We start from the raw sequence: 13,460 nt of genomic DNA on the forward strand, positions 1-13,460 counted from the left end.
AGAGAGAGAATATATAAGCAGAAATAGCTTTCATTCATTTCATGTCTTTTAACAAAGTTCCCATTGTTATGATGGCCAACTGTGTCCTGAAATATATGAGACAGAGAACTGAAAACAAAATACAACCCTATAAGATCATTCTTTCTTTGAACTAACTTTACTATATCCCAGAAATAAGCAGTACTTAAGCTAGACATAGTATTATTTACTCAGTGATGACAAATGCTGAAGTCTGCTAGGGTGCATTGATTATGAACCTGGGTGTTTCTCTGAACTAGAGGCAGCCCTGTTTGTAAGGAGCTAATGAACACATACTTTTCCCTTACTACTGGAAAGAGGTCACAACTTTTGAGCTTGATATAGCCTCTATTCTGTTCTTTTCTTTTTAGCTAGAGACAGAGGCAGAGATAGTGAAAGAAACCACAGCACCGAAGTTTCCTTCAACGTGGTGGGCTCTAGGCTCACAGGGCAGAGCATTTCACCAGCCCTATACTACCTCTTTTCAGCTGTTCATAACTTCTTTGGTGGCTTGGGTTAAAGGTGGCAGTAAATTACACCCTTGGTACTATATACAACCCACTCTTCAGCCAGCAAAAGAACTATACTATGAGCATTTTCAAAAGGTAGGATGTGAGCCAACTTCCCTGGGTGTCTTGGATGGAAGACTGCATGCTTTGATAAGAGCTGTCTAGAGTTCAGAGTTCAGACTATGGTCATTTAATTCACTTATATGGAAACAAACCCACAGGGTTCAAGGTGCTAAACACAGGGCTCTAATGAGACAGTCACACAGAAACCTCACTGTTCAAACTCACCTTGACATCATATAGGAGCTGGAAGCTACTGGGTGCCAGAGCTGCTCTTTGGACAGCCTGAGCCAGGGCCAAAGCACCCTTGCCCCCTTCTGCCCAGTGAGTGCACTTGACAGCATCAAAAGCCCCATGTTCTTTGGCAAGGCGGCTGACAAGGTCCAGCTCAGTCTCTGTATCTGTCCTGTAAAAGACAATACTTCATACTAAAGTGCTTATGATAGTCAGAGACAGCATCTGTCTTTTCTTTCTCATTAAAATTTATAGGAGGTCTAGGAGGTGGTGCAGTGGCTAGAGTCTTGGATTCAATAACATAAGGTCGTCAGTTCCAATCCCAGTATCGAGTGTGCCAGGGTGATGCTTTCGACTTCTCTCATGTTAATACATCTTTAAAATAAATAAGTAAAACACATGGAGATTAGTCACTAAAAAATGGACATTAATCAAATAGTATAACCTGGGTTGGAATTCTGGTTCCATAACCTACTGGCTGGATAGCTTTCATTAATTACTTAATCATCATGTGTCTTGATTACCTCATGAAACAGGAGTAATCAAAACAAATTCTTCACTGGAATATCATGAGGTTTAGGGTAAATTCATGCAAAATAGTTAGAACATTCTAGGCACAATAAGGTTTCAATAAACACTAGTATTTAAATATTTTGCTTTTCATTCTGCTATGATTAGACCATTACAAGAACCCAAATGAGCATTACAATACGTAGACAGCCCACACAAGCTTTCTCACAGGAACACTTCCAGCTCAATACATTCAACTCTTTGTCAAGACAACACCCCACCAAACCTGTAAAGTCACAGAACTCAGTAGGGCTATGACCTTCTGTTAGCACAAAAGGCCTTTGAGACTAATAAGTACATTTGGCATTAGGTTTATGTTTTATCCACTTCACCTCATGAAGGAAGGGTCCTGGGAATTTATACTATGTGCACTTAACCCGGTGCACCACCGCCCAACCCCCTGACCCTTGGAATTTAAACCTGATTCTTGATCTTCAGTGAGTGATGTGTTTGTTGTGATGTGTGTGGTGCCTGTCATATTCCAGGCTCTCATATGGCTGCTTAAGGCCTTACCACAAACAGCAGTAATCAAAAAACAGAATAAAGCTAAAAGTAGTAGCTCTAGGAGGTGATTTCTGACAAATTTTCACCCACCTCACTCCCTGACATTTACACTTTGAACTTACTTGAATGCATTCACAGCTACTACCACTGGAACTCCAAACATTCTGGCATTTTCAATTTGTTTCTTCAGGTTGCTAAAGCCCTTTTCAACCAACTCCAGGTTCTACGGGGGGGAAAAAAATCAGTGAAAGGTCTGTGAAGTCAGAGAGCAAAGCTGCAAAGGAGTACAGGTTCTGCTTAAAAGAGAAAAAGTCTCCTCAAACCAGTGGTCAGACACTGTCAGGACAACTAGGCAGAGAAGATCAGAAGAATCACAAGATTCCTTGCACGACTCCACTGTGTTCTGTGGAGCCTTTAACATCAACTGTGCTTTTTTTCTGGTTATACCAAAAACATGAGTACAGGTGAATTTGCAAGAACAGCTTATTTGCTGTTTAAAGGGAGTGAGCTGCTGTTAAATAAGATGTTTATTTATACTGTACATATAAACCCATGTTAATTCTACAGCCAGCGGTGGGGTGGTGGCACACCAGGCTGAATGCACATGTTACAATGCACAAGGTTTGAGCGCCTGCAGGAGAAAAGCTTTTTGAGTGGTGAAGCAGTGTTGCAGTTGTCTCTCTCTTTCCCTATCACCCCTTTCCCTCTTGATTTCTGTCTCAATCCAATAAATAATAAAAAAAAATAATAAAGGCAACACAAACTATAAGTGCTATTTTCAAGTATATTTTTAAAATATCTTATTTTAATGATAGGTAGGTAAACAAACAGACCAATCAGAGCACTGCCTAGTTCTGCTGGGGGTTGAACATGAGACCTTAGAGTCTAGGGCATGAAAGTCTTTTGCAAAATCATGCTGTTTCCCTAGCCCCTAATTTCAAATATCTTAATCATGAGCAATTGCTAGGAACAACATACAATTAGGACAAAAAGATAAAGACAGATAAAGCATAAGGATGTGGGTTCAAGCCCCGGCTCCTCACTGATAGGAGGGACACTTCATGAGAGATGAAGTAGGGCTGCAAGTGTCTCTCTTTCTCCCTCCCCTCTCAATTTCTCTCTGTCCTAGTCAATAAAAAAACAGAAAAAAGAAAAAGGAAAGGAAAAAAAATGGCTGCTGGGTGCAGTGGCTTTATAGTGCTGGTACCAAGTCCAAATAATATCCCTGATTGCAGAAAAAGATAAAAGAAAAAATGTTTACTAATAATAACAGAAGTAAGGTAAAGGCTCTTTTGAAAAGATGCAGTGCTGGAGAGAGAACTCTGGTATGTACATTATCACCAAGCCACCATCCTGACCTAAATTAAAAAAAAAAAATCTTTTAAATTAGAAAAAGTGAAAGAGAGATGGGGGGGAAGAGAGAGAGAACACAAACATCATCTACCATGTGTAGGTAGAGCTCCCTTTGCTGCTCTCCGTGGAGCCAGCAATCAAGCCCAGAGCCTTATATATGAAAGGCAGGTGCTCAACCACTGAGCCATATATATGCTGGACCATAAAAATGCCATTTTTCAGAACAAAATACACTTAGATTAAAGTAATGAAGGATTCTTTTTAGAGATGTTTACTGCAGCAGTGCTTGCAGCACTGGAAAACTGCAGACAATGCAAACCTCTTTCAATAGAAGACTGAGTCAGTGAATGATTATATATACATTCAGTGAATATTTCCATGTGTATGTTATAAAAAGGAGACAATCTGTAATTAACATTTCAAAGATAGTCTAAAGTTGCTTAACTATGAAGATTATAATACCAGTTTTGGACAAATTCAAACATGTGTAACTTATGAATTAAAAAAAATTGTTGAAGAGAACCAGGCGGTAGCATACTTTAGATAGAGTACACATGTTACAATGTACAAGGGCCCACGTTCAAGCCCCTGGTCCCTACTTGCAGGGTGGAAGCTTCTTAGGCACTGAAAAAGCACTGCAGGTGTCCCTATCTCCCTCTTAGTTTCTCTCTGTCTCTATCTAAAAATAAATAATAATAATAATTATTATTTTTTTTCCTCCAGGGTTATTGTTGGGCTCGGTGCCTGCACCATGAATCCACCGCTCCTGGAGGCCATTTTTCCCCCTTTTTGTTGCCCTAGTTGTTGCATAAATAATTATTTTTAAATGTCAAGAAATAAATGATAAACTGTTGAGGGAACTGAGAATCATATGTTTTTGCATTGTAACTGTTTTTACACAGAGCATGTCATATTATAAACTTTTAAGTACATTAAACACTATATATAACATTCTCATATAAAAATATATACACTAGATCATGAGGAAAATCCAGTAATAATAGTGTTCAGTTATTCCATATTAAAAAAAAAAAAGAAAAGGAAAAGAGGAGGGGAAGTTAAAGGCAGAAAACACTGTTATCATTATAAAGAAGACTCATGCTTTTATCCTTTTGATAATTGAACCTAAGATTAGATTTTAGTTGATATTCCAAAGAGAACTGCAAATTCTTTACCTCTAGTCACATGAAAACCAATTAATATGTAAGACTGATTGAGAACAGTTTTAAATAAGTAGAATTTCTTAAATGAAGACACCAGCTGGGCCAGTTAGGGGCAGTCACTCTAATTAGACACAGGAAAGGCTGCGGGGTGCCAGGAGGGCCAGAACTGTGAATTGCCCTCCTACGCGTGAATCAGACAAATGACCATAAAAGGCAAATCATAACTCAGAAGCCAGGCAGACTCAAGAAGGCAACAGTTCTTTTCTAGCTACTTTTAAAATACCTCATTTCAGGCTTGAACAGTGACCCTGTACTGCATGACAATTTAAAAGCCTCACAAAAAAACAAACAAACAAAAAAAGCCCAGAATTAACGATGACAGTAGCTGACCTGATCATCTCATTCAGGAATCTGTCTTTCAAATAACTGCCCCAAACTGGCTCTAGTGATGTCGGTAAGTGATATAAATATAAAATGGATAGAGCTCACAACTCTCCCTTGAGCTCCTGCTTGATGCTATAAATTGCATTAGCTCATGAAAGCATCATCTAGAAATAGAATCAGGATCCTGACTGCTGCAGCCCTTTACTGAGTTTATTTCTCTATTTCTATGTGGCACTGGTGAGTGAACCCAGAGCCTCACTACTGCTAAATGATATCTTGGGGTTACTTATTTCATCCTCTGAGAGAGAGAGGCAGAGACACCAGAGCATTGTGCCACCATCCATGGAGTTCCTCCTGTGCCATCTGTGATGTTCCCATGCAGTGCTGGCACTCCAGTCCAAGGTCTTACACATGGGAAAGAAAGCCCTCCATCAGGTAAACCTATCATCTAGTCCCTGAGTAGTATGAAATTGTAACACGTGGATCTTAAAATGATGAATGAGTGGCTGAAGGAGGCTTATTAGGTAGCGCCAGGAGTCAGACACGGCTTACCCTATAGGGAACATGCCTTACCACACACAAGGTCCCGGGGTTGAGTCCTGGCACCACACAGGTACCAAGGCCAGCACCAGGGGAGCTCTATGGATGTTGCAGCGATGCTATGGTCTCTCTTTTCCCTTCTTTTTTTCTTGTCTCTCTTTTCCCTTCTTTTTTTCTTTTCTTATCAGGGCTATCGGTGGGGCTTGGTGCCTACGTGGTGAGTCCACTGTTCTTGGTGGCCATTTCTTCCCTTTCTTTTTTTGAATAGACAGAAAAGTTGAGAGGGGAGAGAGAGATACCTACAGCACTGCTTCACTGCTTGTGAAGTTTTCCCTCTTACAGGTAGTGACTGGGGGCTTGAACTTAGGTCCTTTCATATAGTAACGTGTGTAGTCTACCAGGTGTGCCACCTGGCCCCTCCTCTCTCAAACAAAACAGCATTAGAAGATTGGACCAGGGAAGGCCACTGGGCAATTGCCATCACATATGTGCGAGGCCCTAATACCACATTAAAAAAAAAAAAATCTGCAGTATAAAAAATACTTCAGGGTCAACAAAATAGCTCACTTAGATAGTGTGCCTGCTTTTCTATGCACTTGACTGAGGTTTAAACCTGGTCCCCATCACACTGGAAGAAGCTTTGGCGCTATGTCGTGTCCCATTTTACCCTCACTCTCACCCATACTTCCTACATTAAAAAGTTGAGCCAGAGCAGTGAAGCCCTGGCAATGACAAAAAGGATCGATTTTATAGGTGACTATACAAAGTGAAGTGATATCAAAGACCACCTGACAGTTTCACTCATCTGTGGCACAGAAACTAAAGGAAGTGAACCAAAATAGTAACCAAACTGGTTACTATTTTGTTGGGGAGAGAAAGTTTGGTGGCGTGTTGGGTGAGCCATGGGGGTGCAATTCTACACCTTAAATCTTAGGATTTTATAGACAAATATTAAATCAGTAATGATAATAAATTAAAAGGTCCAAGTTGCTTCTGATCTGAATTTCATTTAAGGATGAGCCAACTAATGCAAGAAAGACAATGAAGGACACTTCCATTAGTCTAGTAGAGGGCTCCCGACCTTCTTGTTACTAATATTTTGGAACCAAATAATTCTTTGTAGTGAGGACTGTCCTGTGCCATGTAGTAGTTTACCAGTAGCCCTGCCCTCTAGACGCCAGCAGCACTGCCTGCCTCAAGCTGTAACAATTAAAAAACATGTATTTCTAGGGAGTCGGGCGGTAGCGCAGCAGGTTAAGCGCACATGGCACAAAGTGCAAAGACTGGCATAAGGATCCTAGTTTGAGCCCCTGGCTCCCCACCTGCAGGGGAGTCGCTTCACAGGAGGTAAAGCAGGTCTGCAGGTCTCTATCTTTCTCTCCCCCTCTCGACGACATCAATAATAACCGTTTATTGTTATAAAACAACAAGGACAACAAAAGGGAATAAATAAATAAATAAATATATATATTTCTAGGGGCTGGGTGGTGGCATACCTGATTGAGTATATATGTTACAGTGCGTAAGGACCTGGGTTTGAGCCCCTGGTCCCCATCTGTAAGGGGAAAGCTTTGTGAGTGGTGAGGCAGGGCTGCAGGTGTCTTTCTCCCTTCCTAAGTCCCCCTTCTCTCTCAATTTCTGGCTGTCTCTATCCAATAAATAAAGATTTAAAAAAATCAAACCTTTAAAAAGTATTTCTAGATCTGGAGGAAAAACTGATCCTTGTTAAGAAGCAACTACTAGTCTTACTGGCATCAAATATGGGGAAAATCTGTTTTTCTTTTCTATTTCATAAAAATTCTTCAGGCAGGGGCGATTGCTTAGAGGTTATCCAAACAAAAAGATTTTGAAGCTTGAAGCTCTGACGTCCCAGATTCAAACCCCAGCACCACTATAAGCCAAAGCTCTGATTAAAAAAAAATTTTTTTTTCTTTCTTTCTTTCTTTCTTTAGCACACTGCTTTAGTATCTTTTGCTTTCAGGAGCAAGAGCTACCCTAGTTCTTTTCCAAGTAATACTGATTCAGGGTGTAGTGCTACTAGGACAAGTAATCTGAAATTATTTTAAATTACCTCCTCTTTGAAGACCCCACCAATGTGTCCTGGAGCTCAGCTTCCCCAGAGACACACCTTACTAGGGAAAGAGAGAGGCAGACTGGGAGTATGGACCGACCAGTCAATGCCCATGTTCAGCGGGGAAGCAATTACAGAAGCCAGACCTTCTACCTTCTGCAACCCTCAATGACCCTGGGTCCATGCTCCCAGAGGGCTAGAGAATGGGAAAGCTACCATGGGAGGGGGGGATTATGGGGATTGGGTGGTGGGAATTGTGTGGAGTTGTACCCCTTCTACCTTATGTTTTTGTTCACTAATCCTTTCTTAAATAAAAAATTTAAAAAAAAAAGAAATAATAAATAAATTTCATAAATCTTGCAAAAAAATAAATAAATAAATAAATTACCTCCTCTATGTAATCCTTGGGAAGAGGCAGGCCAGCTGTTACCTGGAAGAAAAGGAAATAAAGTCAGAGGCATTTTCTACTTATAACTCGTTTTTACTATCTTGTATTAACTTGTGTGTTAAAGGTCAGAAACTCCACGCCTAGGGGTGATATATAGCAATTTAGGGCTTTCTTGCTCTAAGGAACAAGGCTTTATTTTTAAACATGGAAACAAAGGTTGCTCTGAGCAAAGCAGGAGACTTTTGTGGCTTGAGTCAAGGAGGTGAGAAAGGGAGATAGATGGGGGAAGGGATTCTGAAGGCCCGGGCAGTAAGTTCAGTGAGAGAAGCACATGGCAGTGAGGAACGTATAGGGGAAATGGCAGCTGTCAGTCATGCACAGGCCATTCTGAAGTAAGACTGGAAATTGTGCTGGGGTTGTGTTATGGCTTTGGCCCTCACCGTGGGCTCTGTGTCCATATATATTAAGGTATTATGAGCCTTTCCACTCTCATTTCCTCACTGAGTGAACAATCAACTTTTCCAAAGATTACGTGGCGTGTGATAGTATAAGAGGCCAAAAGCTCAAGAGAATTCAAAGTTTCAATGAAGTTAGATTCTGAAGAGGGCTTAAAATGTACAATGCTTAAAATTTGGGAGGAATTATAATAGGTTTTCATTTTAAAATGTTTTATTAGTGTGGAATTCAGTGTTTATTTCTTAAAGAGTAAATGTCAATCAATAGATATAACTCATTTAAACAAAACTTCTTTCATGCCCCAGTAATTTTTCAAGCATCTACAGTTCTGAGACTAGAATGCTTAAGAACTTCTATCCTAGGAAAAAACCCATTACTGCACCAAGAAATGCTGATTTTAATCTGTGGGTGAGAAACAGCTCATTTCCCAAGGAATAGACAGGCCTCTGGAGACTGTTCTGGTTTATGGTGATGCAGGAGATTGAACCAGGGACTTTGGAGCCTCAAGCATGAAAGTCTCTTTGAATAACCATTATGCTATCTACCCCTGCCCTGGAGACAGGTATTTAATAAGTTCTTCAAATAATTTCTGAAAAATAACACCATGTCTTTACATGCATGCATTAGAGGCATTAAAGCAATGGGATAAAAAGTTTAATTTCTAACCAGCAAGAATTTAGGAAAATGCAAAACTCAAGTTGAAGTTGAAGGTAAACTAGTCCTAAGCTGTCTCTATGGTACCTGCAGTCCTGCGCATAGCTACTTTTCTCCCTCCCACTCCAGGCTGCTGGTGGTCCCATCTGGCATGCACCACCCAGGAAGCAGCCGACCTATCTGAGCTCAGTGGTGTGGTTGGCTGCCTGCCTGGGTCACTATTTATAGAGGGGAAATGGGATTCAATGTTGTGTTTCACTAAACATTAAAGTGTGTGTGTTTAGATACTATCATGTTTTCCTTAGAAAGGTAGGCCATGAAGCCATTTTGGCTTTTTATTTTATTTATGTATTTATTTATTTTTTAAAAGAATGTTGAGAGCTAGTAGTGCCTAAGTAAATAAAGCTACAGCTTAAGAGCTATCTGAAATGCCCTTGCTTTGGGCACCCTATTAATTATAAAGAGCAGCATGAAGAAAAAACAGAATAAGGCATCAACTTCCTGTTAGCCATTTTCAAGAATCAGAACTCCTCTAACTCTTAGTCCTTACCGTGGGGCCACCTCCATGCATTTTGAGAGCCCTGACAGTGGCAACAAGCACCACCACATGAGGGCGGAGACCAGAATACCGACATTTGATGTTAAAAAACTTTTCCATTCCAATGTCTGCTCCAAATCCTGCTTCTGTCACTGTAGGGAGAAAAGCAGCCATATGAAATACATATTCTGATGCCTTTGATATTATTTTTCATCCACCATCTTCCTTCCTTCCTTCATTGTTGCTGTTGAAGGAGATAAGAAATCTATTGATTTTTTTTCTGTTTTTATTAACGATTTAATAGTGAATTATAAAGATAACAGATTCACCTGACATCTTAAAATTGTTTCTCATAATGGCATATCCATCTCCCTTCCCTACTCCCTTTCACCTCAAGTAACCTTAGTTCTGTTGTTGATTGATGTTCACTGGTTTAGTTTTTTAATTTTGTTTTGGATGTTCATCAATTTTAAATCCTTATATTGCACACATGGGTGAAATCATCTAGTATCTGTCTTTTTCTGACTCCCTGGATGTGAAAGGAAAAACATTCTCTGTTCTCTTCACTGGTATTGCAAAAGTACTCACCTACAAACCCTTCAGGGCCAACAAGCTTGAGTGCAATCCGATCCGCAATGATAGAGGAATTCCCATGTGCAATGTTGGCAAACGGCCCAGCGTGAACAAATACTGGAGTGCCCTGTGAACGTAAAGACATCAGGAGCAATCCTGCTTCAAAACAGGATCACAGTCCAGGACAGGAAAGTTAATTAGGATCCAAAAGAAAAAGATTTCCCAAAGGGGAAACAGATTTCAGTTATGTCCCAATCTTACTATGAGGAAGAATGGGAAGAAAGAGACGAGTGGGATGAGAAGATCTCTGATTCCCCAAGAAAAAAGCATGTTGCAACTACACTTCCCTGCAAGTAGACACCCAGCTCAGGAAGTGGGAATCATTATGCTCACCTCTAATGTCTGCATAAGATTGGGTTTGATCGCATCTTTCATAAGCACCGTCAATGCGCCACTCACTCCCTACAAAACAAAGGTGTGAAGTGTTAATCCCAATCAACAAAAAGCCCCCAACCCTTTAAAAACAAACTGTAACATATTTAGGTATTTTTATTGTTATTTGTTGAGTGTAGTATGTAAAAGAGAAACCAGGATGCTACTCTGCCATTGAGACATTTCATTCGAGGTGATAGACACCTGCAGCACTGTTTCACCACTCATGAAGTTAGTGCCTGCAGGTGGCTAAGGTTATGAATTTCATAACTATATTATAGTTAGCATAATCACAATTAATTCATCAGTTAATTGCTGCATCTTAAGAATAGCATAAATTTTTGTTTTTGGTAACTGCTGAGGTGCCAGGACAATGGATACAGATGCCATCACCAAGCCCAGAGTGATCAGATACTCACTAGATCTTCAGCACTGATGGGTTCACCTTTCTTGCTGGATGCCACCACCATTTTTCCTAGTCTTTCTCTCATGTCTTCCAGAGAAGTGGTGAGGGCCAGGACTGCCATGATTTCACTGGCCACAGAGATATCAAACTGAGCCTATTAGCAGGGGAAAAAACACAACATGAAAACTGCATTAAACTGAAAGCATGAATTGTAAAAATGATCCTTAATTTGCATTCAAAGTTTAAATGAATAGTTTAAAAGGATAGAAAAACATTATAGTGCACAAAGAACTTAATGTTCTCCCTCTCCACCTATCTTCTTCATGAATAAATAAAATCTTAAAAAAATAATCCTTGGGGGTCGGATAGTAGTGCAGCGGGTTAAGGGCACATGGTGCAAAGCGCAAGGACCAGCAGGAGGATCCTGGTTCAAGCCCCCGCTCCCCACCTGCAGGAGGGTCACTTCACAGGCGGTGAAGCAGGTCTGCAGGTGTCTATCTTTCTCTCCCCCCTCTCAATATCCCCTCCTCTCTCAATTTCTCTCTGTCCTATCCAACAACAACAGCAATGATAACAACAATAATGATCACAACAAGGGCAACAAAGCGGGAAAAAATGGCCTCCAGGAGCAGTGGATTCATAGTGCAGGCACCCAGCCCCAGCAATAACCCTGGAGGCTTAAAAAAAAAAAAAAATCCTTGCAAAAATTTGTAATCAGTTATTTAAGACCATGAGTAGTCAATTTTTTTTTTTTTTAATTTTAAATAAGTGTTCTAGTAGGGCCAGCAATCCTTGTGTTTATGGCTTCTTTAACATCCAAGGGATCAACATAGAAGCGTTTACACAGAAAAGACACACTGTAAAATGGCCACACACACAAAAAAATAGTTTTAATCAATTTATGTGCAAGGATATTCACTTGGGATTCTCCACCTCCAGGAGAAATGCTGAGGGAAAAACACACAGGTGACACATGGGATTTATTGCAAAAGCTGTCAGCAGTGCTCAATACCATACACCTACTCACTTCCATTTTAAAAAGGAGAAGGCAGAACAACACCTGGCAGCATCAATCCAATAAGAGAGGATGGAGGAGGATAAAACACCAAGGATCTTGTTCATATGACCCATTTACTTAAAAAGGAACTAATGGGGCCAGGGAGAAAACATCAGTGATACAAACCAGACTGTCATATCTGAGGCCACAAAGGTCTCAATCCCTGGAAGCACTGTAAGGCAGAGCTAAGTAGTGCTTTGGTATTTCTGTCTCTGTCTTTCCCTCTCATGAAAATAAACAACTAAAATTTAAAAAGAAGGGGGAGGGGACAACTGTTTACCGTCCGTGAGTATCCTTTCTCTGTTGGAGACTGTCCAATTGTGATCTTCCTCAGAAATCTATCGTTGGTATCCAATACTACCGTAAGAAGGAAAGATACAAGACAAGTTTCAATAAAAGGATAATAAAGTTAAAAGAACTAGAATTTTAAAGCAGTAAATCTAGCTTTTAGAATATCTGTTAGTATTTTATTTCAAAATTTACAGCAAAGTTAGAATATTAAAGTTAAGAAATGTCCTTATACCATAAATGTACACAATTTTTTAAAGAAAAGAATTGCCAAATGTCTTGGTTGTTATTCACTCTAGAAAATTCAAACAACTATAACAGAAGTCTGGACTCGGGGCCGGGTGGTAGCGCACCTGGTTGAGTTACATGTTATAGTGCACAAGGATGTTACAGTGCACAAGGATACAGGTTCAAGCCCCCAGTCCCCACCTGCAGGAGGAAAGCTTCAAGAGTGGTGAGGCAGGGCTGCAGGTGTCTCTCTGTCTCTTTCCCTCTTTATCATCCTCTTTCCTCTCAATTTCTGGCTGTTTTTATCCAATAAATAAATAAAGATAAAAAGGTCCTAACTTTGATCCTGGGCATCACATGTGCCAGAGTAATGCTCTGACTTTCTCTCATTCATGAGTGAAAAAGAAAATCCAGAACATTAAGGAAAAACCAGAACAGATCAGTTTTTCTAAAGGTCAAGGTTTGTGTTGTTATCTTGAAAAACACAAGAGTCATGAACACAGGGGCAAGGGCAGGCTCCTTTTGAAGCATGAAAAGTGATCTTCTCTTGAGCACTCTCAGAAGAATTTCCATTCCAATGACAGAATACCTATTTAATTATACATACACCTTTAGAAAACCTGGCAAATACTAAGCTGCTAACTAATCTCAAGTAAACATCTCAGGATCAGCTGCTTTTAACATTTTAGTGTCTTACTTATTTTTTTTTTAAGTATTTATTTATTGTTTGAACCAGGGGCTCGAACTGGGATCCTTACGCCAGTCCTTGTGCTTCATGCCACCTGCACTTAACCCGCTGCGCTTATCCCCCCCCCCACTCCCTTTTAAAAAATTTTTACCAGACCACTGAGCAGCACTAGTTTAGGTGGCGAAGGGGATTGAACCTGGGACTTTGGAGCCTAAGACAGAAGAGTCTCTTTGCATAACCATTATGCTATCTACTCGCTTCTAGGGAAGACCATCCAAATCTTCCCTTCTTTTTGTATGGCAAGTTAATCAAGAAAATACAAACTATACAATGGCAAAAACAATAA

The 13,460-nt window shown here is 40.2% G+C and overlaps 1 protein-coding gene across 1 annotated transcript in view; it reads right to left on the bottom strand.

Moving 5' to 3' along the window:
* MTHFD1 (methylenetetrahydrofolate dehydrogenase, cyclohydrolase and formyltetrahydrofolate synthetase 1) overlaps nt 1-13,460 on the bottom strand; it is a 62,013-nt gene that overhangs the window by 7,649 nt on the left and 40,904 nt on the right. Inside the window, exons 17-24 of the mRNA XM_016191933.2 lie at nt 12,191-12,267; nt 10,867-11,007; nt 10,409-10,477; nt 10,031-10,142; nt 9,455-9,594; nt 7,795-7,836; nt 2,018-2,118; nt 816-993 (exon numbers count right to left, since the gene is read on the bottom strand). Coding sequence (XP_016047419.1) covers nt 816-993; nt 2,018-2,118; nt 7,795-7,836; nt 9,455-9,594; nt 10,031-10,142; nt 10,409-10,477; nt 10,867-11,007; nt 12,191-12,267 — 860 coding nt within the window. The remainder of the gene's footprint in view (nt 1-815; nt 994-2,017; nt 2,119-7,794; nt 7,837-9,454; nt 9,595-10,030; nt 10,143-10,408; nt 10,478-10,866; nt 11,008-12,190; nt 12,268-13,460) is intronic.

The sequence above is a fragment of the Erinaceus europaeus genome, chromosome 16 (genome assembly GCF_950295315.1).
Source record: "Erinaceus europaeus chromosome 16, mEriEur2.1, whole genome shotgun sequence".
Taxonomy (NCBI): domain Eukaryota; kingdom Metazoa; phylum Chordata; class Mammalia; order Eulipotyphla; family Erinaceidae; genus Erinaceus; species Erinaceus europaeus.